Source organism: Hibiscus syriacus, unplaced genomic scaffold, assembly GCF_006381635.1.
Source record: "Hibiscus syriacus cultivar Baekdansim isolate YM2019G1 unplaced genomic scaffold, ASM638163v2 tig00000773_pilon, whole genome shotgun sequence".
Lineage (NCBI taxonomy): Eukaryota > Viridiplantae > Streptophyta > Magnoliopsida > Malvales > Malvaceae > Hibiscus > Hibiscus syriacus.
In genome coordinates this window covers 894,562-920,442 of record NW_024061823.1, presented here as the reverse complement: position 1 = coordinate 920,442, position 25,881 = coordinate 894,562, and the positions used below count along the sequence as shown (strand labels likewise).

Here is a 25,881-nt window from a genome sequence, read left to right as displayed (position 1 = left end):
AAAAAAAAGAAACGAGAAGGAAGACAGAAAAAAGAGAGAGACAGAACCGGAGAAAAAAAAAACAGATAAAGAAAAAAAAACTACTAAACCAACGATCTCAGTCAAACATCCAGCAACCAAAAACAGAAGGAAAAGGAAGGAAAGAAACTTACCAAAGAAGCTCGACCACCGGATCTCGTCAGAACCTTCGAAATACCGAAGGTATTTTTGTAGATTCGCTCCGATTAGGAGCTTTTTAAGGGAAAAGAACATCGGGACCGTCCTTAGACGTCCGATCTATCTATTAGGGTGAAAATAAATTTTTCCGGCCACAAATGAGGTGGCCGGCGGTTGCATTCACGGCGGCACACGGTGGCCGTCCGGTGACCGGCTTCCCTCCGATGAGGGAAGCTAGAGAGAAGCCAGAGAACTCTTCTCTCTCTGTTTGAGAGAGAGAGAAAAAAAAAGAAATGAGATAGCTGGCCCTTCGGGCCAGCTGTTTTGGACTTTTATAGTCCTTCCCGAACGACGTCGTTTCGGGAAGGACTATGCGCGTAATTAGAGAATAGTTAAACCCCGTCCGCAGTCCTCCCAACTTGTAATTTTACATTTAGTCACTAAATTGAATTTATAATAATTTTTAATTTAATCTCGAAATTTTATTTTTATTCATTTTAGTCTTTATTATTAAAATAATATTTGGATAAATAACATATTTAACCCCTTAATTTTAATAAATAATATTTTAATCATTATTTAATTTTTAATTTATTATTCTAATATCCGAATTTTAGATAATTTTGTTTTAGTCACTAATAAATAAAAAAGAAATACATATTTAATCCCTATAATTTTGATTAATTATGAATTAGATTTTTAATTTATTTTTATTGTAATTTAGTCAGTTATTTTATATGCTTTCATTTATTTTATGTTTTAAATATATTGTTTTAGTAGTATTTTTATTTTTATTTTATTATATTGTTAAATATTTTTATGTATTCATAAATGTATATAATAATAGTAATTTTTTTAAATATTTATTTTTAATATCGAAGAAAAGGACAGTCTTAATATAACTGGATGTCCTATTCTGATATTTTAAAATAAAAGTAAACAATATTATTTAATTTAATATTTATCAATATCAAAGAAAAGAGCTGTCTTAAGGCACCTAGAAGTTCTTTTCTAAAATTTAAATATATTTTTGAATTTTTAAAATTTTAATAATAGAGACAATTTATAATTAAAAAGTACCAATTTTGGGCGTTGTAGGGGTGCTAATCCTTCCCTAAACGTAACCGACCACGAATCCCTTTTTATTATTAAAAGAACGAATTTTTGGTTATAAAACGCAGATCAGTTCATCTTTTAAATAATGTTTTCTTAAAAACTCTTTTAAAAGATAATTTTTAGGTATTCGACCTACCTGATCCAAAAGGCCGATGGCGACTCACAAATTATTTTCAAAATTATTTATTCACATTAATTTCCCCGCCAAATTTAATATTTCGTGTCCGGATGAAAACCGGTTACGACAGTGTCTTATTTATTTTTTTAAAAAATAAAAAAATTATTTTAAAAAATTATTTTAAAATAATACACTATAATTTTTCTTCCAACCCCATGTCCGTCGTTTCCTTCCCCCTCTCCGTGCTAACCCCTTCCCCCCTCTCCCTCAGATCCCTCTCCCCGTTGTCCTTCCTTCCTCCTAAATTCCTTAAATCTTTGCCTAATAATTTTAGGGTTAAGGATTTTTAGGATCCCATCCACTAAATTTAAGATTAGAAATTTAAAAGTTTGTGTTTAGAGGTTTAAGACGATGGAAAAGATAACGACCAATCAGTGGGTGGGTGAAAATAGAGACGGTAATCATAGATGATCAACGACAATTAAAAATGGAAATTGAAATTAGGTATTTTTCGGGCTTTTAATAAATTTAAGTTTTTTAAATAATTTTTTTTAAAATATATAAATGCGACTTGTTTTAGATAATGATCTTTTTTTTACTATCGTTACGATTGATGTATTTAAAATAGTAACGTTAAAAAAGTTTAAGCACTTAAATGGAAAAAAATATAATTTGGGCATTTTTTTATATTAAGTCATTTTTAATAACTCAGATGATTACATAATAGTGTTTGTTTAGAATTTTTCTTAATTATTGACAAAACACACTTTACAAACATAATTATTCGAACATAAGATCTCTAGAAAAAATAATATTCTCTTTTATCACTGAAATCACTTACAAATTACAGTTATTTCAATTTAAATTGTAATTAGAAAATTATTCATAAAGCATATTTAAAAAAAAAACCCTTTTCCACATTTTCTCTGCTGCAGTTACAATCTGTTCCACATTTCTTTGGTTATGCACTTTTCTTTTGCGTCAAGGACAGTGGTGGTGGCTTTTCCCGGCCACTCCACTGTCATTTCTGGTTTTTGTTTTTATTTTCTAGTCCAAAGTTGTTTGATTTTAATAAATTTAAGTTTTATTTTATCGTATTTTCAATAATATTTTTTCTTAGCCCTTTTATAGTAAAGGATATTATAACAATAAGTGCTCTCGAACTCACGGTGCATGTTTCTTCTTTCGGTTTTCTTCTTGGTTTATGGTTCTACAGATTTCCTTGGTTGATTGCTTTCCTGATGCATGGTTGTTTGTATATGATATTTTGTTGACTTTCAGATAGATGTGTCGGATAAGATTACGATTAAAGGAGGATTGGTTTGTCATTAGTTCACTTTGGATACTTTTCAAATTCTCCTCCTTCATATCTGGTGTTTAGGGACGTCAGAGTGATATATCATTGTATGTCATTGCCTCAACAATTCACGCTCATCAGACAATCGTTAGTCGCTCATCATTATATTTTACTTATGATTGACTTGAATGTATATATGACATTGTTCTATATGACATCTTTTATGGTTAATGCAATCAAGGTAATTATTTCAAAAAAATTGTAATTATATATAAATAATATATTTTCTTAATTACCATCAAAATTGTATCTCAATTTATATATAGTATGATTTAATAGTAATATTTAAACTAAAATTTAAAAATTAGACAAAAAGTTATTTTACTATTTTCATGCAATTCATATAATCATATTCTCCCGTCAAACATTTGACCTAAGTTTGAGTGGAATTAAGCTCGCATTGAGTCTAACTGTTGTTTAAAAAATGGGAGTGAGAATTAACTGAATAATAAACGATGTAATTCATCTATGAAAAAAGCCGTTAAATTTTTAATGATGTTGTACTAAAATGAATAAAATTAAACGTTAGATATATTTAGAAATAAATGAAAGTTTAGGTACTAAAATAAAATAAAAAAATAGTTTAGGTATTAAACGTATAGTTTACCCAACAATTAAACAGTAAAGGGCGAGAGGACTGAGGTGAACCGTTGATATATACTAATCTCTCGAACAAACTACAAACCCTAACAATGAGTGAAACCCTAGAAATGCCACCCCTCTACGGCCTTACCTCTATATAATGATGCCGCAACTCAGTCCCTCGAGAAACAGAGCGGCCAATCCAAAACCCTATTTCCCCCTAAGCCATCTCTCTTGCTGCTCTTTAGCTCTCAGTTTCTAAGAAGATTTTGAAGAAGGGGCCCAAGGAATTCAAGGAAACCCATATCCATCGAGCAATCTGTGTAGATATGTACTAAAATTTTCCAGTTTCAATCAAGTTTGTATGCATTTTCCCCCTTTTATGATCATTTTTTAAAGATGGAAAGTGATGATAGTTATTGTCGCCCCAGTCTTACTTTGCATACATTAAATGTCTTCATATGCAAAGCTGGTGATTGACATTCTTATCTGATTTCATGTATTTGTTCCTTTTTATCATCATCCAGTTTTTGAATTGAACTCGATTTTATGCGGATATGAAGATTGATCTTGACACCCAGTCTGAGTTTCTACATGCTGAGTTACTAACGATCGACTATCTGATCCATTTATTTGTTACGATTTCACTGATTTCTTTAATTTTTTGTGTAAGATTAGGAGAAGGAAATGATGATTGTTGTTTGACACCCAGTCCTACTTTCATCTCCAGATGAAAGCTGGTGATAAAACCATCTCTTTTATCTGATCCATCTTTACAAAACAATCCACTCTTTCATCTCCAGCCTGCAAAGAGGCGTGATGATATTATCCATCATCTCTGCATTTGAATGATGACACCAACATGCACTACCATCTGATCTCTTTATGCGTATTGTTTCCAAAATTGGGGTCAGTTTTTAATGAATTTAATTGCTTTTTCCACCGTAATTTGGTGCAATCGATGATGTAAATCATTATCAATCCTGATCCATCTGTGAAGATTATTCAAATAATCACCATCTTTCGACTGAGTTTGCATGTTAATTGTTTGAATAAATTGTTGTTGTTGTTGTTGCCCGTGGTATCTAATGTCCAGATTATTGTATATTGGTATCTGGGCGTTTCGTTTTGAGGGCTGATAGACAATCGTGAACAGGTCTTGCGACACGGTTAGCTTTTCTTTTCTCGTAAGCTTTCTGTTACTAAATCCCTGCTCATAATTATGATGGAAACTCAAAATGAATTTTTTTAGCTTCCCAGAGACGATTTATTCTTTTGTTTTTTAGACAATTCCGTACGATTTTTTTCATGGTTTCTTGAATGTTTTTACCCTCCAGTTTGTTAATTATATTTAATATTGTGAATTCGTAGTTAATCCATGAATAGATTGTAAGAAGTCGAATTGATACAACGCATGATTATTTTTATAATTTCGTACGAATGTTTGTCTCTCTATATTCATCACTTGATGTGTAAAAATAATTGTGGATTTTATCCAAAATTGCCCAAACAATACGGTGAAGAAAATTTGACTTGTTTGGGTGCATAGGAAGTTATTTTCTCAAGTGAAGTAAATAGTGAAAGAGGATCAGGTTTGGATCACTCTATGTCTTCGTGAAGATACATTAAAGATTTGATGTTATTGCTATGGAGGGTAAATAGGTGGGACGTGTATGGATATCTCTTCTTCCATCTTCATGCTCATCTATTACATTATCTACGACGGATAAAATATTTAAATTTACATTTTTTATGTGTATATATTATCAAATCCATTTTAAACCCATCACCTAATTGGATACCCATTGCTTATCTTGGGCTGATTTGTATCAACCCAGACTAATTTTATAGTGGGTGGGCGGATGCGGGTGGGTAAGATCTCAATCTATCACCTATTCATTACTTAAGGTGAGTATGTTTTTTTACATTCACCTACTATCCACTAAACTTATACTCATTCTTGCTCCAATTAAAATGGATACGGTATGAAATTCTTTCTCCAATTGAAATGATGGTTTGAAATTCATGAAATTTGCTTTCATGATTGATGTACACCCATGCCTTCTTAGGCCATATAGAAGATATCAACTTTGTTTCAGCGTCCATTATTTAAATGACCTTTATAGTACATATTACTACTTGTAATAAATTTAAATTATTAAAATAAAGCTATATAATATTATACATGAATATTAACCAAATGAAAAATATAAAAAAGTATATGTAAATTGTTCTTACACATGTTTTTGACATGTATTATTCATATTTATTCCTTTCATATAAAACCTGTTTAATTTTCTCTCAATTTTTATTTCTCCAGTATAATCCTTTGATGTGTCATGCAAGTAAAAGAGCGGTGTTTTAGACTAGTGTTTCGAAAGGTATAATTAATGTAACATGACTTCATCTATGTGCTATTGAAAGGATACTATTTCGACAATTACTCTTTTGATAATGTTACTTCTATAAATAAATAGAAGAGATACTCACTTTCCATGTGGCAGAGGTCACAATTAGCTAAAATGGATCCTCTTCAAGTGGCAATTAATGTAAAGAATATGACTTTTCCTCCTTGGATCAACTTACTGTTCAATCCTTAATTTTCAGAAATGTACCATTCTCTAAAGAACATCCCAAATACAAGAAAACCAGACAAGAATCTGTTTATTCTTTTGCCTTGAGCAAGAAGCACGCTTTTTACAACTCTACAGACACCTTTAGAAACCAGCAGCCTTTGCAAGAAAGCAACCTAACCCCTTCATTTGGTTTCATTATATCTATCTATCACCCTCTAATATGCAACAATCACATGTACCTTTGATAATCATTATTGGTTGTAGGAATCATTCAACTGCAATGGCCAGTGCTCAAATGAAACCTGTTGCTGCACTGCTTTTGTTCCTCAATTTCTGCATGTATTCCATTGTTTTAGGCATTGGTGCATGGGCTGTGAATAGAGCCATCGATTATGGTTTCATCATTGGTAAGTCGACCTTCTCAGGGATTGACCGAGGGGTGTCATACCTTCTGAAAATTTCAATTTCTTTTATGATTCATATATTTTCTTTATAGATTTTACTGATAGTATGACTCTGATCCTCCTGTCTTTAGCTCTATAAATTGCATTCAGATACTTAGCCGGTTTGAACCCTGCAGGACCTGGATTCAAGCTTCCAGCGGATTTCTCACCCATATACTTCCCCATGGGAAATGCTGCCACCGGATTCTTTGTGACATTCGCTATGCTAGCCGGAGTAGTCGGTGTAGCATCGGCTATTGCCGGCATCAACCATATCCGATCGTGGAACGCTAGTAGCTTCCCGTCGGCAGCTTCGATTGCTGGCGTTGCTTGGACGCTTACTGTACTTGCCATGGGGTCAGCCTCGAACTAACATCTTGAGATTGGAATCCATTGTCACTAAACTAACAAGAAAAATCTTGTTTTTCTTCCCACAGATTTGCCTGCAAAGAAATCGAGCTCGAACTCAGAAATGCTCGTTTGGTAAGAATGGAAAGAGATTCATTCAAGGAAACCGCAGTTATTGTATGTTTGGTTTAACGTGAGAAATATGTTGAATTTGCAGAGAACGATGGAGGCATTTTTAATCATACTTACAGTAACACAACTTGTCTACATAGCAGCAATTCATGGCGGTGCATAAATGATTGATGTGTGTTCATCTTTTATCCTACGGAAATTGTGTTTTTATTTCGATGCTTAAAAAGCTACACAGAAATCAGAAACAAATATTATCTGATAATTATTTTAGATTATTTTAAAAAGATGATCATCCTTACGTTGTCTGATTCAAAATATAAAGAAGTGAGAATTCTTTCTTCGTGCTCATTTTAAACAAAATTTCTTGAATGCTTGCTCAAATGATGATCAAGTATGATGTAATATGTTCTATAATAATAGTATCATTAGTTTTTTTTATTTAGGGATTGACGTAAAATTTTATATTACGAGAACGAATTTGAATTTTTAAAATTTTAGAGTGTGAACATGAATTTATAAAATCTTAAAGACGAAAATTTATTTTCAATAAAAAATATATAAAACAAAAACTCTAAAATATTATAATAACTCTACATTTTCAAAGAGATAATTGTCGCACTGTCTCTTTGTCCTCGGTCAATTCTTGTTTTCTGGAAATACCTTTTTTCATCAATCACCTCAATCAAAAAATCACTTTTAACGCATATGGAAGAGTAATATGTGAATCAATTACTCGTAATTAGGATGAGAGGGTTGGTGTAGTTTTCTTGAAATTTCCAAATTATTTTATTTCCAAATATTTTTATCTCTTAAAATTTAATACGTCTCTCGTTCTCTGAAATTTTAAAAGTTTACTCCATAGTTTATATCAATGTTATTAAAATCGGATCGGACCGACCAGTTCGACCAGTTGAACCATAAATCGGTGGCCTATCTGGTCCGGTTAACTCCCAAAATCGGATTAGCACAGAATCGATAAAGAACCGGAAGAACCGGCTGAAAATCGGGAAAACCGGGGTGAACCGACTGAAAACCGGCAAAACCGGTTTGAACCGCCGGTTCACTTTTTTCTTTAAAAAAAAATTAAACCGAGCCGAGTCAAATTCGAGTATCGCTGAGCTCGACTCAAACTCGAAAACTTTAAAAGTAAGCTCAACTCGACTCAAAAACTCATGAACTAAAAATTATCAACTCGAAATTTAATATTAAAACTTGAAATCGAAAAGGCTCGAACTCAAAAAAAAAATTAGAAGTTCAATTGAAGCCTAAAATTTAAGCTCAATTGAAGCGAAAAGCGAAAGAATAGTTCGCTTTGTGCTCATCAAAAGGCTCCATGATTTTGAATGTCAAATTACCTCTATTATTTATAGAAGTAAGTTGGGATGCTCTTCTATGTTTCTTAGCCATGTGGGATTGTTTTGTTCTCATATTTTTACTCTTTAAACTTTTGGGATACTCTTCTATGTTTCTTAACCATGTGTGATTATTTTTTTTAAAACAATTAAACCAAATGACATCATTTGTTATGATTTTTTAAACCCTAATTTTATTTTTTTGATTATAGTTATATAATTATATTTATTATTTAATATGTTTTACCTTAAATATTATGTTGTAATTGATTTGAATCATTTTGTTTCACTTAATTTTATGATTTTTCATTTATACATGTTATGACTTGTGATATTTTTATACCTTTTAATATTCTAAACTTAAAAAAAGTGTTACATATATATTAATATTGCTTTGAATATTATGTAAAATTAAAAAAATATATTATTTTATATAAAATCCGGTTCAACCGCGATTGAACCCGGTTAAACTAGTGAATCAGTACCTTCACTGGTTCAATGTCCAGTCCGATTTTGAAAACACATTAGTTTATATTACACGGGTACGGCACGCTAAAACCGTTTCAAGTACTTAATACGTCTCCGAAATAATTACAGGACGAGTACAACTTGAGTACATACTGAAGATGTCCCATGTGGAAGGGATATAACTAAAATTAGTTGAGTAAGCCAGGAAGATTTCCAGTGACATATTGGGAGGGCATTTGATCTTCACGGATATACCAAAAGTTATTTTTTAGATTTAACATATAATAATAATAATATTTTAATTTGAAGTTGATTTTTTGAAGCTTGGAATATCAACTGATTTATTATGATTTTTTGGATGAGATCCGAACATTTCTAGATTTAAATGTCAATCAAATGCCAAAATATAAGTCCGCATTAGCAAAGATAGTGCAAGGAAAAAATTGGATACATATCTAATATAAATGGTTGTCCCTTGTTCCCATATGTAATGGGATAAGGAGGAGGTAATATAGTAGGCTGCCCCAACACTAGGTTGAGAGCAGCTTCCGTAGGAGACCTCCGAATTATGAAATACCCTCCATAGAACTCGATCTCACGGCCTCAAAAATTAAGAACCTTGTGATTTTAAAAATTTATTTATGAACTTGTGACTTTTTTTTATATCTTTTAGAATTTTATATTTATTGTACTCATATCCTGTAATTTTGAAAATTATTATTTCACATTCCCGCATGTCCTTATATCTGTTTCTATATCCTTATTAGTGCAACGTAATCCCCAATATAAAATCTTATGTCCGTCCTAACAATTTTTCTCTATCGAGAAAGACTTAATTCGATCAAAATGAGAGACTAATTTCTTCAAAAGATTCATTGCTTCCTTCAGTTCCCCCCCCCCCCCACACACACACATAAGGACTAATTTACTTGATCTTCTAAAACTTAATTCAGTTCCTATTGATCTTATTGGAGCAGTTTTATTCTGTTGAGAAAGACTTTTTTCTTTAGTTCACAGTTTTGTTTTCAATAGTCAAATCTAAATCCACTTGAAATGGCACAACAGACTGCTTGCTACACAGTTGACCACTAAACAAAGACTGTCCCCAAGAGACAATGCAACCAGGATTCGAGTACGGGTGTCGGATACGAGCATGTTTAATAATCCTTATGTATTTAAAGAGTTCGTAGAGAGTTGTATTCTAAATGCGTGTCCACATATATTAGACATGCACACTTCATAAGGAGTTGGAGCAATATAGCTAAACAATGCAACATAGTAGCTCTGTAGCTGGAACACATTGACAAGAGACAACTGAACAGGCTGCCATAAGGTTTTTTGTATCATTGTCATCATTCATCAAGCTAATCTAGACCAACCGGGAACCGTTCGTGATTAGTTGTAAGCTTTAATAAATGGATCCGTAAAGAAAAAAAAGGCTAAAAACAGGACAAGGAGGTTGAAAGCAATATCATTGCAAATCGGAAAAGAATTCCAGATGACCGAAAAAAGAAGACAAAAAAATCAAATGGCAAGCAATAAATTGGGGATCTAAAGTTCTCGTTTCATACACCCACAACAGGACAAAGGATATGACCTCCTCAGTATATCTCAAACACTCAGTTTTGCAAACTATAAAGAAAGTATAATATGGTTTATCTAACTTGGCGGATGATTCGAAACTTCAATTATCTCCCAGAACCAGTAAAACTTCAAACAATCCACAGCAACCTAAGCATGAGGTTCTTTGCACCGGTGGAGGAGTAGAAGCAACAAGAGGCTGTGAATCAAACAGTTTTCAGTTAAATGAAATAAGGAATATCCAAACGCACGATTGTAGAAAAGAATAGGGGCAAGATATACCTGCTTTTCAGAATGCTCATCAGGCTCTAATGTTCGGTTTGTTTCTGCAACATCACTACTTTCAGTCGTAGGAATATCTGAAGATGAGAAATTTTTTCCTTCAGCTCCTTCCAATTCAATCCCAGAAATCCCATTTGACGAGGGCAACAAATTCTCTTCACTTGCCTTCAAACCTGATTCAACTGCATCAGGTAGTGAATTCTTTGCAGAAATGTCTGTTTTCTCTGGCATAGATAACGCAGTTTTTACCGAACCATCAACAGCAACAGTCTTCCCCGCAGAATTACTTCCACCATTCTCAAACGTTACATTTTCAGTAACCTTTGGTACTACAGACAAAACAGTAGTAGTCTTATCCAGGGTATCATATGAGGCTTCTTCCTTCGACTTCATCTTAAAGGCTTGAGATTCATCATCCGAACTACTGCAGCTACTCTTTCCACTACTACTGCTGCTGCTGCTAGAGCTCTTATCGCGCTTCACATGCTGAATAGAAACGTGTGTGTTCTCAATATCATTCTTTGGCTCCAATCCTTTTCCGATTTTAAAATCAACATTGTCTGATCCCGATTTCTCGGTTCTTTCTGCATCTTTAGTGGTCTTCTCCACATGCTTCACCTCAGTTACATGTGATTTTGATATTTTTCCTTCATCTTCACTCTGACTGAATGCATGCTGGTGAGTGCGGTCATCCTGAGATACATAGGAACTAGCATCACTGTCCCTTTCATCTTGGCTTTTCGGATCATCATGTCCTAGCACCATTTGATAAACATCACAATAGCTTCAATCACCATTCAAACAACAAAATTTTCAATCCACTATAGAAACAACCAAAATAAACACTGTGCCAAACTGATGAACAAATCTTTAAATTTATTAAGCAAAATGGTTTTTGAACTAATTTTGGATGAAAATACCAACAGTAAAAACCAAGACCAATACTAAAAAGACATTAGACAAGTTCTTTCAAGAACAAAGATTCTGACCAAAATCAAGTAAAATACAGGATGGGCTAAAATGGCCACAAGACCTAAAAAAGCATAAAGTGGACAGTAAGTGATTAAAGGACAATAATCCAAATTGAAAAGCAACCAAATCAATTAGTTAAGAGGAAAAACTAGAAAAATTAACATCAGCCATTAAGAACATCAAGCTGATTTCATTTAACTATAAATCTCCAACAAATTAAACAAAGAACTGAATAACAAATGCAGAAACAGAACCAAGCATGATTCAATCAAAAGAAGCTAAAAACAAAAAAGACCCATCATCCCAAATCCATAAAAAACCAAAACCCAAACCAAAATTTCCAAAGAACAAAGCAAATCAAAGTACCACGTAGGTTGTTGGTAGATGATGAACCGATCTTCTTCTTTTTCTTGGCAGCTTTTCTTTTCTTAGAACCTGGTGGCATGATTGATTCCCTTTCCCCCTCCTTCGTACCACAAATTTATCTCTATTTCCCCCCTCACAAATCGTGCGTGGGGTGTCCCTTGGCAAAGGAAAACCTAGCTGTATTGGCAAAAAAAAAAGACAAAGTAGCGGAAATGGTAATATTTAGTAACAGCACGTAGGTTGAGGAAAATTAGTAGGAAAAAGCCAAAGAAATAAAAAAAGGATCCTTTTTATTTGCCTTAATCCGTTTGAAATTTACTTTTGGGAGGAAAGTTCTCATCTTTAGGTACTCGGTATTTAGCTATCTTTTGATTTGATGGCAAGTGTCTTTTTCCTGTTGTCTGTTCTTGGAGGGCCATTTTTATCGTTCTCTGTCGGCCGTTCTTGGAGGGCCAATTTTTTCGTTCTCTGTCGGCCGTTCTTGGAGGCCTACAACAGATCTTTTGATTTGATGGTAATTAGCTAAAATTATCTTTTGATTTGATGACCGTTCTTGGGGGGTCCATTTTTATAACGTTCTCTGTCACACTTCATCGTGAAACGACGCTTGCACGAGATTTTTAAGGCACCGATCTATGGTTCTGGAAAATTCGGTGATCGTCTGGCCATCGTAGATCGCCCTACGCGCCGTATGGGTCGCTCACTGCACGTGGGCATTGCTTTCAACCAAGGGAGTTTCTAGAAATGGTATGGACCGGTCAATTCAAGCCGAATCGAGCTGTTTCAGCCATTGAGTCGGGTCGCAGTCTGAATCAAGTCATTTTAGCCGTTGAATTGAGCCATTATTTAAGTCGATCCGATTGAGTCCAGTCAAGTTGACCGAGCTGTTGACTTTGACTCAATGCTGACTTTTACTTTTATTTTATGAAAATGCCTATTTTATGTTTTTCGACGTCTTGAGTTTAAATCCAAAGTTCGTTTTGTCAAATTCAAACTCATTAAGTTGTTTTTTAACATTTTATCTTCTGAATTAATTCGTTTTACCGATTAAGTTTCGTTTCTTACGTAATTTCTTTCGTTATGTATCCGAGATATTATGGGACATCGAATTCAAGTTTGAGAGCGATCAAATGTAGTTAATTGGTCGATGATATGACTCAAAAATTGAGATAATACAATAATACTTTTTGCATGCTTTTCAGTACACGATGTTTGTTATTGCATGAATGATTATTATTGGCCAATTAGGTATAATTAATTATTTTTGGGCTCAAAATGAATTTAGTAAAAAGTTAATAAATTGTATAACACTCGGATGACTCGCATAAGAAGTTAGAAGACCGATAAGAAATAAATCTAAACTTAGTGATTAATCAGTAAATCCATTAACCTCAGGATCCATAAATTCTTATTAAATTCATTAAAGGTTAAATGTAAAAAATACTTGGATAAGAAATTAAGATAATACCCCTAAAGGGTAAAATTACGAAAATAACATTATGTTGTTAAAAGGACAAAGACTGTCCCTGGCAGTGGAAAACAACCCAGGGAAGACATATTTGATCCAAGTTAAACTACTGATGCACATGTTAAATACTTGTTTTGTTTAGAAAACTTCTTATATCTGGTTTTAACCTCAGAGATGGAAAAAGATTTAGAATTTTGATTCTTAAATAAACACTTGAAAACTAAATTATTGGGAGTAATGTCAATCATAAAATTGAATGAAACGACGAAAATACCCTAAAATGTGAAAAAGGGATTAAGGATGATCGTGATAGTGAAAACGACTTCAGAACTCATATTTAGTTAAACGACTTTGAATCATCAATTGAATTCTCGACATGTTGAGAAACCCAAAAAGTTAGCTTCTACCTTTAGAATTCATAATACGTTGATCTTCAAGTTCAAGAAGGGTCATTTGAAGACTAGATTATTGAAAGTATGACACGTCGCTGAAGTATTTAAAATGACTAGATTATTCTTGAGTTTTGAAATGAACAAATTTCCCTTGGACCAAAAAATGATCGAAATACCCTTGAGCCCCAAAATAACCATAATAACCCCGAGCAATATAATGATCCAAATACCCTCATGATTTGGATTAAGGAAATGTTTGTGAACAAGTTTTGAAAAAACCATTGAAGCATTAAATATTGTAACGACCCCTAAAGGTTTGGACACAACCTAAGCATGTCGATCACTCTGTATATTATTGCAATTCAGAATAATATAAATACCATCAAATTACTAGTTCAATTCTCAAGATCCGTTCAATGATGACTCCGAAGGTGATCAGTTCAATTAGTGCAGTAAGTGTTGAAAAAGTAAAAACTCGCAAGGTGTTTGGGTCTGAATGATTGACAGGTATCGCAGTGCTGAGATTTGTTCAGTTCGGGTTGACCCGATATCTTGATAAATCGATATAATTTTTTTTGTAAAAAAATCATTTCGACACATTGTTTTCACCCTTATTGGATTAAATTACTAAGAATCAAATAGAAAATCAAAATATCTGAAATGCTCTGATAGCTTGAATAATGGAATCATGCATGTATATCTGAATTAAATAACTATAATGTAAAGGTTCCTGAATATTTTCCTGACATACTTAAATCCTATACGATCCGGAAGCATAAATCTTTAAAAGTCTGATTAGCTTTGTTAGTAATCAAACTTTTTTATTAGGGACCTCGTTCTTGAAATTTGATCAATTTTACGTAAGTTCATGTTTTCTATTTCTGATAATTACCCAGTGCCTCCGAAAATTATTTGAATCCTTTAGTGTGTTCCCTATACACATGGATATTTTCTCTGTTTATAAAAAGTATCAATATGATATTGAAATAAAAACATGGTTTTCTGATCTCTAGTTTCTAATACCAGATATATGGCTCTTGATTTCGATATTTTTGCTTACTGTGTTTATAAAAAGTATCAATATGATTGAAATAAAAACATGGTTTTTGATCTCTAGTTTCTAATACCAGATATATATGGCTCTTGATTTCGATATTTTTGCTTACTGATTAACTTGTTTTATATTGGGGGTACTATTTGGGATATGTTATGGAGTTCTACAGGTTCAACCCCAATCAGGCTGATAAATCCTTACGGATCGAAGGTGAAACTTGGGTAGGCTCTTGGCCTGATGGGCCTAGTGGTAAGACCTTACGGACCATAAGGTATTTCTTTATGGTGGCTCATTTACTTTGTGCTTAGGGTAAATCCTTATGACCTTAGGGGCACTCTCTTCAGGTGGCTCTTACGCTTTGACTAAGGTAAGTTCTTATGGACCCAAAGTGCTCCCTTAGGTTGGCTCCTACACCCACTGGACCTAGGGTAAGTCCTTATGGATATAGTTTTAGGGAATTGCATATGTAGTGTTCGGTTGGAGGGTATTACAGTGATTTTAAAATTTGTTTTATTTAAATAAACTACTATTATTTTAAAACTATGATTTTATTTATTCTGGTTTTGTAGGAGCACACTAGACGTCCTATTACGATCTCCTAAATATGTATCTCTGAATGTTTCCTCTGAACTATAAGTCTCTTGACGGTTATTTGAAGATTTAATAGTGAAATCTTAACTCATCACTAGGAATTGTATATCCTGGATAAACTAAGAAAAAATCCATACTTTGCCATATACTTGAATTTTAGCATTCATATGGTAGTATTGTATTACTGAGCTTTCTTAAAGCTCTCTTGTACTCACTATTTTAGGTTAAAGGAATTGATCCTGTGTAGCTCCACATCAGTATGAGAGTTTCTTTGTGTTGTTTGCGGAGTACGATACTAGTGTAATTAGGGGTATGTAGATCACATTTATATTGAGTATGAAATTTGGTATGATTTCAATTATGTTTTTAATAAATGAATTTTTTGTATTTGTATTTTTAATTATAGTGTTTTAGTTTTAAATGGTTTAACAAAAGTTTTAATTTTTCCAAATTTTCAAAGTGGGTTGTTATGTGACCCTAATGTGACACCTCAGGTCAATCGGGTCATCCATCGATTTGGAGGTGTTATATTTGTGGCATCAGAGCATAGGTTAAGTCGATTCCTTTAGATAGACCGGTCGATCAACTTTCATAGGGTGTTTGTTGAATATATGCCCCTAGATTATAGTTGTAATCTCATGTGTCGAAACTTTAATGACTAGTATTTATCTGCAATAAGTATGCCTAAATATGAATCTCAAGTCATTTTTCACTACCACATCCTTAATTCCTTTTTCACATTTAAGGGTTTTCTTATTTCATTTAATTCTGTGATGATATTACTCCAGTAGTTAATTCTCATGTGTTTATTCAAGAATCAAAATTCTAAGTGTTTTACCATCTCGAAGATTAAAATCGGAATATAAGAAGTTTCATAAATAAAACAAGTATTTAACATGTGCATCAGTAGTTTAATTTGGATCAAGTATGTCTTTCCTGGGTGTTTTCCACTTTCAAAGACAATCTTGGTTCTTTTATATCACAAGGTTATTTTCATAATTTACACTCTAGGAGTATTTCATAATTCTTATCTAAGTATTTCTACATTTATCCTTTAACGAATTTAATCAGATTTACGAATCCTAAGGTTAATGGATTTACTGGTTAATCGCTAAGTTTGGATTATTTCTTATCGGTCTTTCATTTCTTATACGAGTCATCTGAGTGTATACAATTACTAACTTGTTATTGTATACAGTTTGAGCTCAAAATAATTAATTATACCCAATTGACCAATAACAATCATTCATGCAATAATAAACATCAACGTGTACCGAAAATATACAAAAAATAAATTGTATTACCTCAATTTTCAGTATATCGTCGATCAATAACTCCGAACTTGAATTCGATATCCCATATTATCTCGAATACATAGTGAAAAAACTACGTCAGAAATAGAACTTAATCGAAAAAACGAATTAAATCGAACATAAAACACTTAAAAACCAACTTACTATGATAAATTTAACAAAACAAACTTCGAATTAAACTCAAGACGTAAAATAACATAAAATAATTTTTGTAAAATTTTGATTTTTTAATCAAAATCAACCCTAGGTCAAAGTCAAAACTCATCAACACAGCTTAACTCGGTTAACGGCTAAAATGACTTAAATGTGGCTCAACTCAACGACTAAAACAACTTGGTTGGCTCGAAACTGGACCTGTTCGAGTAGTCTGGACTGGTCCATATCGTTTCATGAAACTCCCTCGGTGAAAGCAACACCACGCGCAGTGGGCGACGCGTGCAATGCATGAGGTGGTCTACGGTGGTTGGACGATCAACGGATTTTCTAGAATATAGATCTATGGCTGGAAATCTCGTGTAGCATCGTTTCACGACAAGTACGATATAGAACGATAAAAATGGCCTCCATGAACGACCAAACACCCCCTTTTCTTACCCCTCTCGAAGAAAACAACGAGGAAGCAGAAAGACCATCAGTCGATTCGAGACACTGAACTGGACCAACAGAGCTGGTGGTGTCAACGAACGAGGGAGGTGGTTGGAAATTGTGAAAAATAGTTAGGATGAACATGGTTTCCGATGAAGCTTTAACGTGATTTTTACAGTGAACGATAACCTTTCATGAAGCGTGTTCAGCAAGGTTGTGGTAGGACAAAGCTGGCGCTCATTCTGGTACCAGCGATGACACTCACCGGCGAACAACAGGCGAGATTAGATATGGGTCTCTTCGAATGATCTTTTCTTTATTTGCGACAAACGACGGGCAATTAGCTGAATGTTGGGGCTTACTAGCGAGGTGGCACCAGTGCCGGAGATAGTGGCGGTGAACACCACCGCCGGTCAGAGGTAACTGATCACGATGACCAGTTGTGGGTATAGATGAATGGGTCTCGAAGCCTTGAGGGGTTATTGAATGGAATGAGGGTTGATTTGGGGGTGTTAAAAATCGAGATTGAAACTGTTTACGAGATTATTTTAAATAAAATAATCTCGTTATAGTGTCCTAGCCTAGTGGCTAAAGCATGGCACACCATGTTGTAAGTTACAGGATCAAATATCCTAAATCACACATTTTAATTTTAGTTGAAATGGGTTGGGTAAATTTGGGTTCAAGGGTCTAAATCGATTAACAACATACGAACTAACCCTCAAATTTAAAACTACTTAATTTAGTCCTTATTTTTTCACAATTTCTTTTTTATTCGACCCTTAAACTTTAATACCTCTTAATTTAATCATTTAATTAAATTTGGTTTGTGACACATGAAACTAATTGTTGATCCTTAAATGTGTAAACGTGCACGATGTGGGTAAGGAGAATGTCCAAACCGGTCTAACTCTTTTTGGGCTTGTGGATATTTTAACTCAAATTTGAAATATTTTCCTTAAATAGAACATATCTTTTTTAAAATTTGTTTTGAAATTAAAATGATAAATATTAAAAGGTTTCTTTAATCAAAACATTAATTTTGGAAATTACTTGATTGTTTGATTCTCATTAATGCTTTATTAGCTCAAAAATTTACAATTGTTCATAATGTGAAATCCCTATAAATATCGTGTAAACCTATTAGGTTGAAAATAATTTAAAACAACTAAAAACAATTCGAAAGATTTTTTCTCTAGTTTTTTTGTGATAAATGAAGTCAAAGAATAGTTCGTGTTCTCTGCAGCAGTGCAATTGTGTATGCTAGTCCGAGTGTGGTACTTTGAAAGCATTTGTGGGGACTGTTGAGGAATTTAGATAATGGATCACATTATTCTTGGATGTTAGGGGGTGATTTTAATGCGATTATGAATCTTGAAGATAGGAGAAGAGGTGCAATTCGGTGAATCGCTCCAAGCAGATGTTTTACTTCTTTCGTTGAGGATGAAGATTTAGTGGAGGTGGATTTCCAAGGTCCTCGTTTCACTTGGTCGAGGGGTCTTATTTCAATGGCTTGATCGTTGTGTAGTAAATGGAAACTGGATTTGAATCTTTCCAGAGTCGCATGTGCTTTATTTGGAGAGATTAGGGTCGGATCATCGACCGATTTTGTTGCGGTTGAAAACACCTTTAGGAAGAAGTGACCCACCCGCTTCCATTATACTTTATTCATACATGGCACGACCATCCTAACTTTAAGAATTAATGAGTCTGGTTGGACCAAGGGACGAGATGTTCGTCATAGTCTGACTGATATCATGAAGGACCTTGTTGAGTGGAATTTGCATGTATTTAGTGATATTGTGAAAAAGAAGAACAAACATCTAAGTCAGATAGGAGAGTGGAGAATGCTACTGCGAATCGACCTAGTCAACATCTTTTTAAGGTTGAATTTGAAATTAAAGCTAAATTGGAGGTGGTTTTGGAACAAGAGAATGACTTGTGGAGTCAAAAAGCGCGGTGTGAATGGGTTCGAGATGACGATCAAAACACAAAGTTCTATCATGCATCGACAAAAACCCGGCGTAGGAGGAACACTATTCTAGCGTTAAAATTAGCGGATAGAGAGTGGTGTATGAACCAATAGAAGCTGAAGAAGGGTGCAGTGGATTTCTTTTTAGGTTTATTTTTTCCAACTGGAATGCCACCCATCTTATATAATGTGCGGGGAAAATTCCCTCATGTTTCAACTGCCTTCCTTGGTTTGTTAGAGCGCGAAGTAGAGGAATGTGAGATTAAACAGTCGTTATTTGATATGAATCTGAACAAATCACCGGGGATTGATGGTTTCCATGCTTGTTTTTTCCAAGAGAATTGAGAGATTTTGGGTTCGGATGTGTGCCACTTTGTGATGGATTGCTTTCGGAAAGAGACTGTTCCTTAGGATATTAATAATATTCTCTTAGTACTAACTTCGAAAATAGTAACCCCAGAAAGCTTTGCTCATTTTCGACCAATTAGCCTATACACGGTGCTCTATAAGATAATCACAAAGGTTATTGTTAACCGCTTGAAACCTCTTATGCCGCAATGGGTTTCAGAGACTCAAACAGGATTTGTTCCGGGACGAAGCATCTTGGATAATATTGTAATTGCTCAGGAGGTAATCCACTCGATGAAGTGAATAAAGGTGCGAGAGGATGGATAATGATCAAAATTGATTTGGAGAAAGCGTATGACTGGTTGGAGTGACACTTTATAAGCGATACTCTGACTGATTTGGGTATTCCGAGTACTTTAGGGAACCTAATTATGAATTGCATTTCTTCATGTACAACGCATGCTTATTGAATGGGGGATGAACAAATAATTTCAAGCGATTGAGGAGGGCTCTTGGAAGCCGATCCGACTAACTCGAATCAGGCCTATACTATCGCATTTGTTCTTTGCAGATGATCTAGTATATTTTGTGGAAGCTTCTATTGATCAGCTTGACGTAATTTCTCAGACCCTCTCATCATTTTGTATGGCTTCGGGTCATAGTGTCAGTCGCACTAAGAAAAATATTTGTTTTTTCGCAAAATGTGGATACTAATTTGAGAAATACAATTAGTAGCGGGTTCCAACTTACTCAAGTGAATGATTTGGGAAGATATTTGGTGGTGCCGCTTATACATAATCAGGTGAACTTAGCAACTTACGAATATCTTTTATAGAAATTGAAAGACCAACTAGATGGATAGAAAACTCGCCACCTTTCGTTTGCAAGAAGAATTATCCTAGCGAAAGCAGTCTTGGCAGTTATCCCCACTTATACCATGCATACTAGTTACCTCCTGAGGAATGTTTATGATGAGATTAAGCGTGTGATTAGGAATTTTATTTGGGGTGGTTCGACTGAGAAACGGGGCATGCTTCTAGTTAATTGGAATGATCTTTGTCAGCCAATTGAGAATTACGGTATAGGAATCAAAATAATTCAGGTACAAAATAAGGCATTCCTAATGAAGATGACCTTCAACCTTATTAAGGACAAGGAGCGTGTATGGGTGAAAATTCTTTGATCGAAATATAAAGTTCTGTTGCGGAAGACGGCTATCGGATAGAGCAAAATCACAACTGATAATTTGAGAAAATAAAAATGAAGATAAAAGAGACACAAAATTTATGTGGAAACCCCCTAAAAATTTAGGGTAAAAACCACGGGCAACGGTAGAAGAATTTCACTATGAGAAAATAGGAATTACAACCTCTCTCGATCTACCAAGGAGAAAACAATGATAATTCTCTCTTGATAAAAAGGAGAAAATAACTCTCAATAAACTCTCTAAATTCTCTAGTATTTGGAAGAAAACTAGAATGCTTTGGGATGATTTTGAAGCTAAATGAGCTAGGGTATTTATAGTTGAAACTTAAGGACTAATCTTGTAAATACCCTAAAGTCCAATGGCTAAATTTTGTGATTTTACCACTTCAAAATTCAACATTTTCAAGCTGCCTAACATAATCAATTTAGCAGCCCCATTTGAATTTGTATAGCGGCCCATGATATTTTGACTTTCAACAATCTCCCACTTGAAGATTTGATTGGAACAATCATATCTTCACACTATTCTTTCTACCTTGTACCTTCATGTTGCTTACGTCTCTGACAAGCCACAAGAGGATCGACACCAGGTAAATTTATCAGCGTTGATTGCCTTCGTCATGAAATCTGCTATGTTGTCTTTGGTATGGATCTTCTGCATATCTACTGTCCCTTCTTCTACCTTTTCACGAATGAAATGATACTGAACTCGTATGTGCTTTGTTCTTGAATGAAATGTTGGATTCCTTGATAGATACAAGGCGCTTTGACTGTCACAAAACAGAGAGACATACTCTTGATTGTGCCCAAGCTCCTCCAATAGCATCTTCCACTAAATTGCTTCTTTACTGGCTTGTGTAGCTGCTACATATTCTGCCTCTGTTGTGGATGTAGCCACAACTGACTGCAATTTTGAAACCTAGCTTACAGCTCCACCAGCAACTTTAAACACATATCATGTAGTAGATTTGCTTTTATCCAAGTCCCCTGCATAGTCAGAATCTACATACCCATTGATTAGTAAGTTTGATCCTCCGTAACATAATGCAACATTTGAGGTCCCTTTGATGTATCTCAAGATCCTCTTTACTGTATTCCAATGCTCTTTTCCTGAATTCGCCATGTACCGACTAACCACTCCCACTGCTTGTGCAATGTCTGGTCTTGTGCATATCATAGCGAACATTAAACTTCTCACTGCTGATGCATACGGTACTCGAGACATCTTCATCCTCTCTTCTTCACTGCTAGGACTCATACTAGAGGATAATTTGAAGTTAATAGGAAGAGGGGTAGAAATTGGCTTACAATCTTGCATGCTGAATCGTGACAAGATCTTCTTTAAGTAATTCTTTTGTGAAAGCGAAATCTTCCTATTACTTCTGTCTCGGTGAATTTGCATTCCTAGAATCTTGTTTGCTGATCTCAAGTCCTTCATTTCAAATTCCCTAGCCAGTTGTGCCTTCAATTCGTCAATATGATCTTTGTTGGGTCCTGCAACCAACATGTCATCAACATACAACAGCAATATAACAAAATTGTTATCACCAGACCTCTTGAAATAAGCACAAGGGTCTGCATTAAGTCTGTTGTATCCAAGGCATATAATGAAAGAATCAAATCTCTTATACCAACACCTCGACGCCTGCTTTAGACCATACAGAGATTTGTTCAACCTGCAAACCAAGTTCTTTTCTTTTTCTTCAAAACCTTCAGGCTGGAGCATATAAATTTCTTCTTCAAGATTTCCATGAAGAAAAGCAGTTTTAACATCTAGCTGCTCTAGATGTAAGTCCAATGTAGCACACATTGCCAAAACTACTCGAACTGTTGTTAGTCAAACCACAGGAGAAAATATTTCATTGAAATCAATACCTTCTTTTTGAGCATATCCTTTGACCACCAGTCTTGCACGATACCTCTCAACTTGATCGTCACCATTTCGCTTGATTTTGAAGACCCATTTGTTACCAATTGGCTTCCTTCCTTGTGGTAGTGACACAAGGTCCCATGTATTATTTTTATGAAGGGCTTCAATTTCTTCTTGCATCGCCATCATCCACAGTGAAGCATCTGAGCTGGTTATTACCTCCTGATATGTTGATGGCTCACCGTCCTCTGTTAAAAGGCAGTATTCAATATTACCTTCTATAACATAATCTGAGTGCCAATTGGGACGTCTTCTCACACGATCTGATTGACGAGTTGTTGGAGCTTCAGAACTCTCTGGTTCTTGTTCATCATGTGCTGGTTCTGCTTCAGAAGAATCTCCTTGTTCAACTCATTTTCCACATGTATCTGTGTAGTCTCTGACTTTTCAGCGCTATCATCGTCTTCTTCTTGCAGTTTATCTTCTACAAAGATAACATCTCTACTGATGATCACTTTGCGGGCAGTGGGATCCCACAAGCGATACCCCTTTACTCCATCAGCATACCCCAAGAATTTGCATTTCCTGGATTTTGGATCAACTTCGAAATTTCTGGACGTTGTACATCACGTACAATACTTCCAAATATATGGAGGTTTGAATAATCAACTGGTTTACCAGTCCACATCTCCATTGGTGTCTTCAGCTCTATTGCAGTTGATGGAGCTCGATTCACCAAATAACAGGCGGTATTGATTGCTTCTGCCCAGAATGATTTTTCTAGGCCTGCGTCCCTCAACATTGCTCTTGTTCTTTCTAACAAGGTTCTGTTCATCATCTCTACCACTCCATTTTATTGAGGAGTGTTCGCCACTGTGAACTGTCTTTTGATGCCTTCTTTCTTGCAAAAGTCATCAAATTCTTCGCTTGTGTATTCTCCTCCATTATCTGTTCTGAAACACTTGATCTTATTTCCAGAATCAAGTTCCACCCGCGCTTTGAAGTTTTTGAAAGTTGAAAACACATCTGACTTCTTCTTAATAGGGTACACCCAACATCTCCTAGAGTAGTCATCAATAAATGAGACAAAATATTTTGCTCCGCCTAGGGATGTAACTGATGCTTGCCATACGTCAGAGTGAACCAGTTCTAGAACACTTTTACCTCTAGAATTTGATGTGTTGAATTTCAACCGGTGCTGCTTACTTGTTATGCAATGCTCACATAAAGTAAGTGATACCTTTGTTAAGCTTGGAAGTAGCTTTTGCTCCATAAGGACTTTCATTCCTTGTTCTGACATGTGTCCAAGTTTCTTATGCCATAGCATTGCAGAATCTGAACTACATGAGGCAACATAGGCTTCTGCTTCTAGCAATGTCTCTCCCTTCAGTATGTACAAGTTTGCAGCTATCTTTTCACCTTTCAGCACCACAAGCGCTCCATGGAACACCTTCATGATTCCTTTCCGTGTTTCAATCTTGCTAGCATTATTATCCAACAATCCGTAGGATAATAAAATTTTTCTTCAGACCTTTCACGTGCCGCACATCTCGAACAACTTTAATTGTTCCATCATACATCTTCAATTTGATGGTTCCCACGCCAACGATCTCTAAGGTATGATCATTGCAACTATACACAGATCCTCCTGAGACAAGTTCATAATGATGGAACCATTCTCTTCTTGAGGTCATGTGATATGTTGCTCCCGAATCAATGAGCCATATATCTGCAAATCGTTTTCTTCCTTCCACGGTGGTTGACGCTTCACAACATAGAGCATCTCCATCATCTGAAGTGTTTGCGGTATTGCCTTGTGGATTGAAGTTTTTATTTTAGACTCCAACAATCCTTCTTCAAGTGACCCTTCTTTCCACAGTTGTAACACTTTAAATTCTTCTTGCTTCTCGACTTTGATCTACCATGTTTGTGACTGCTGCTTTGGCCACGTTCTGTTGAACTCCCTCTCATCGTTGTCATCGTTGTCAACGCTTCTGCTTGTTGCAGATTTACTTGTCTGTCTTCCTTGTTCTTGCGCCGATTTTCTTCTTGTAGAACAGCAGCTGCAACGTCATCGAAGACTAGACTAGTGACATTACTGTTTGTCAAGTTGATGATGAGTTGATCATATAAATCCGGTAGACTTTGAAGTAGAAGTTCAGCACGTTCTTGTTCTCCTATTTTACAGCTTAAGGATGTAAGCTGAGAAAATAAGGTGTTCAGTGTATTTAAGTGCTTCGTCACTGAAGTAGATTCTGACATACGGAGAGTGTACGATTTCCTCTTAAGGAAAATTTTATTGTGCAGCGATGTGGCCTCTTACAATTTTGTAAGATGATCCCATATCTCCTTAGCTGTCTTATTCTCCTCGATGCTTGATAATACTTCATCTGCTAATGCTAGATGAAAGTTTGCCATAGCATTCCCGTCCATCTCGTTCCATTTGATGTCATCTGCGAAATCCACCGGTCTTTCATTGATAGCCGTTAGACACCCGTCTTTCCTTAGGATGGCCTTCATCTTCAATTTCCACAATGAGAAATTTCTCCCATTGAATTTTTCAATATCAAATTTCGTTGCCATAGCTTCTTTTACGGATAGCTCCCACTATTTCACTATCGTGAATAGTTCTCTGGAACCTTCAAAGAATGGGTAATAACTTCTTATTTTCTTATGTTGGAGGATCCACCTTTTGGTGGCAACCACAAAGACAATAAGCAGATATTACACACTCTAATCTAGCTCTGATACCAATTATTGCGGAAGACGGCTATCGGATAGAGTAAAATCGCAACTGATAATTTGAGAAAATAAAAATGAAGATAAAAGATACAAAAAATTTACGTGGAAAACCCCTAAAAATTTAGGGTAAAAATCACGGGCAACGGTAGAAGAATTTCACTATGAGAAAATAGGAATTACAACCTCTCTCGATCTACCAAGGAGAAAACAATGATAATTCTCTCTTGATAAAAAGGAGAAAACAACTCTCAAGAAACTCTCTAAATTCTCTAGTATTTGGAAGAAAACTAGAATGTTTTGGGATGATTTTGAAGCTAAATGAGCTAGGGTATTTATAGTTGAAACTTAAGGACTAATCTTATAAATACCCTAAAGTCTAATGGCTAAATTTTGTGATTTTACCACTTCAAAATTCAACATTTTCAAGCTGCCTAACATAATCAATTTAGCAGCCCCATTTGAATTTGTATAGCCGCCCATGATATTTTGAC

The 25,881-nt window shown here is 34.9% G+C and overlaps 1 protein-coding gene, 1 long non-coding RNA gene, 3 other non-coding genes and 1 pseudogene across 5 annotated transcripts; 4 read left to right on the top strand and 2 right to left on the bottom strand.

The window, feature by feature from the left end:
* The first annotated feature begins 3,731 nt into the window (after nucleotides 1-3,731).
* Nucleotides 3,732-3,825, top strand: LOC120218302. Its single transcript, XR_005525222.1, has one exon. It is a non-coding gene; the product is annotated as a small nucleolar RNA U31b (small nucleolar RNA).
* A 187-nt stretch (nucleotides 3,826-4,012) lies between these two features.
* On the top strand, nucleotides 4,013-4,098 carry LOC120218306 (annotated as a pseudogene).
* A 40-nt stretch (nucleotides 4,099-4,138) lies between these two features.
* LOC120218338 lies at nucleotides 4,139-4,213 on the top strand. The gene has a single exon (XR_005525231.1). It is a non-coding gene; the product is annotated as a small nucleolar RNA Z195/SNORD33/SNORD32 family (small nucleolar RNA).
* Nucleotides 4,214-4,282: 69 nt separating this feature from the next.
* Nucleotides 4,283-4,367, top strand: LOC120218346. Its single transcript, XR_005525233.1, has one exon. It is a non-coding gene; the product is annotated as a small nucleolar RNA Z196/R39/R59 family (small nucleolar RNA).
* Nucleotides 4,368-5,996: 1,629 nt separating this feature from the next.
* Nucleotides 5,997-7,010, bottom strand: LOC120218128. Its single transcript, XR_005525213.1, has 3 exons — nucleotides 6,946-7,010; nucleotides 6,421-6,791; nucleotides 5,997-6,322 (listed from the first exon to the last, which is right to left on the bottom strand). It is a non-coding gene; the product is annotated as an uncharacterized LOC120218128 (long non-coding RNA).
* A 3,093-nt stretch (nucleotides 7,011-10,103) lies between these two features.
* LOC120218118 lies at nucleotides 10,104-12,073 on the bottom strand. The gene is made up of 3 exons (XM_039215089.1): nucleotides 11,850-12,073; nucleotides 10,512-11,266; nucleotides 10,104-10,428 (listed from the first exon to the last, which is right to left on the bottom strand). Exons 1-3 carry the CDS (start codon nucleotides 11,926-11,928, stop codon nucleotides 10,333-10,335), a joined length of 930 nt encoding a protein of 309 aa, XP_039071020.1. The 5' UTR covers nucleotides 11,929-12,073; the 3' UTR covers nucleotides 10,104-10,332.
* Nucleotides 12,074-25,881: the final 13,808 nt, after the last annotated feature.

Bases quoted from the DNA above. Each gene is read 5' to 3' on its own strand.
- LOC120218118 (XM_039215089.1), bottom strand. From the start codon at position 11,928: ATGCCACCAGGTTCTAAGAAAAGAAAAGCTGCCAAGAAAAAGAAGAAG. The intron at 11,267-11,849 runs GTACTTTGATTT...AAATGGTGCTAG, and splicing joins ATCTACCAACAACCTACGTG to GACATGATGATCCGAAAAGC. The intron at 10,429-10,511 runs GTATATCTTGCC...TTTGATTCACAG, and splicing joins ATGAGCATTCTGAAAAGCAG to CCTCTTGTTGCTTCTACTCC.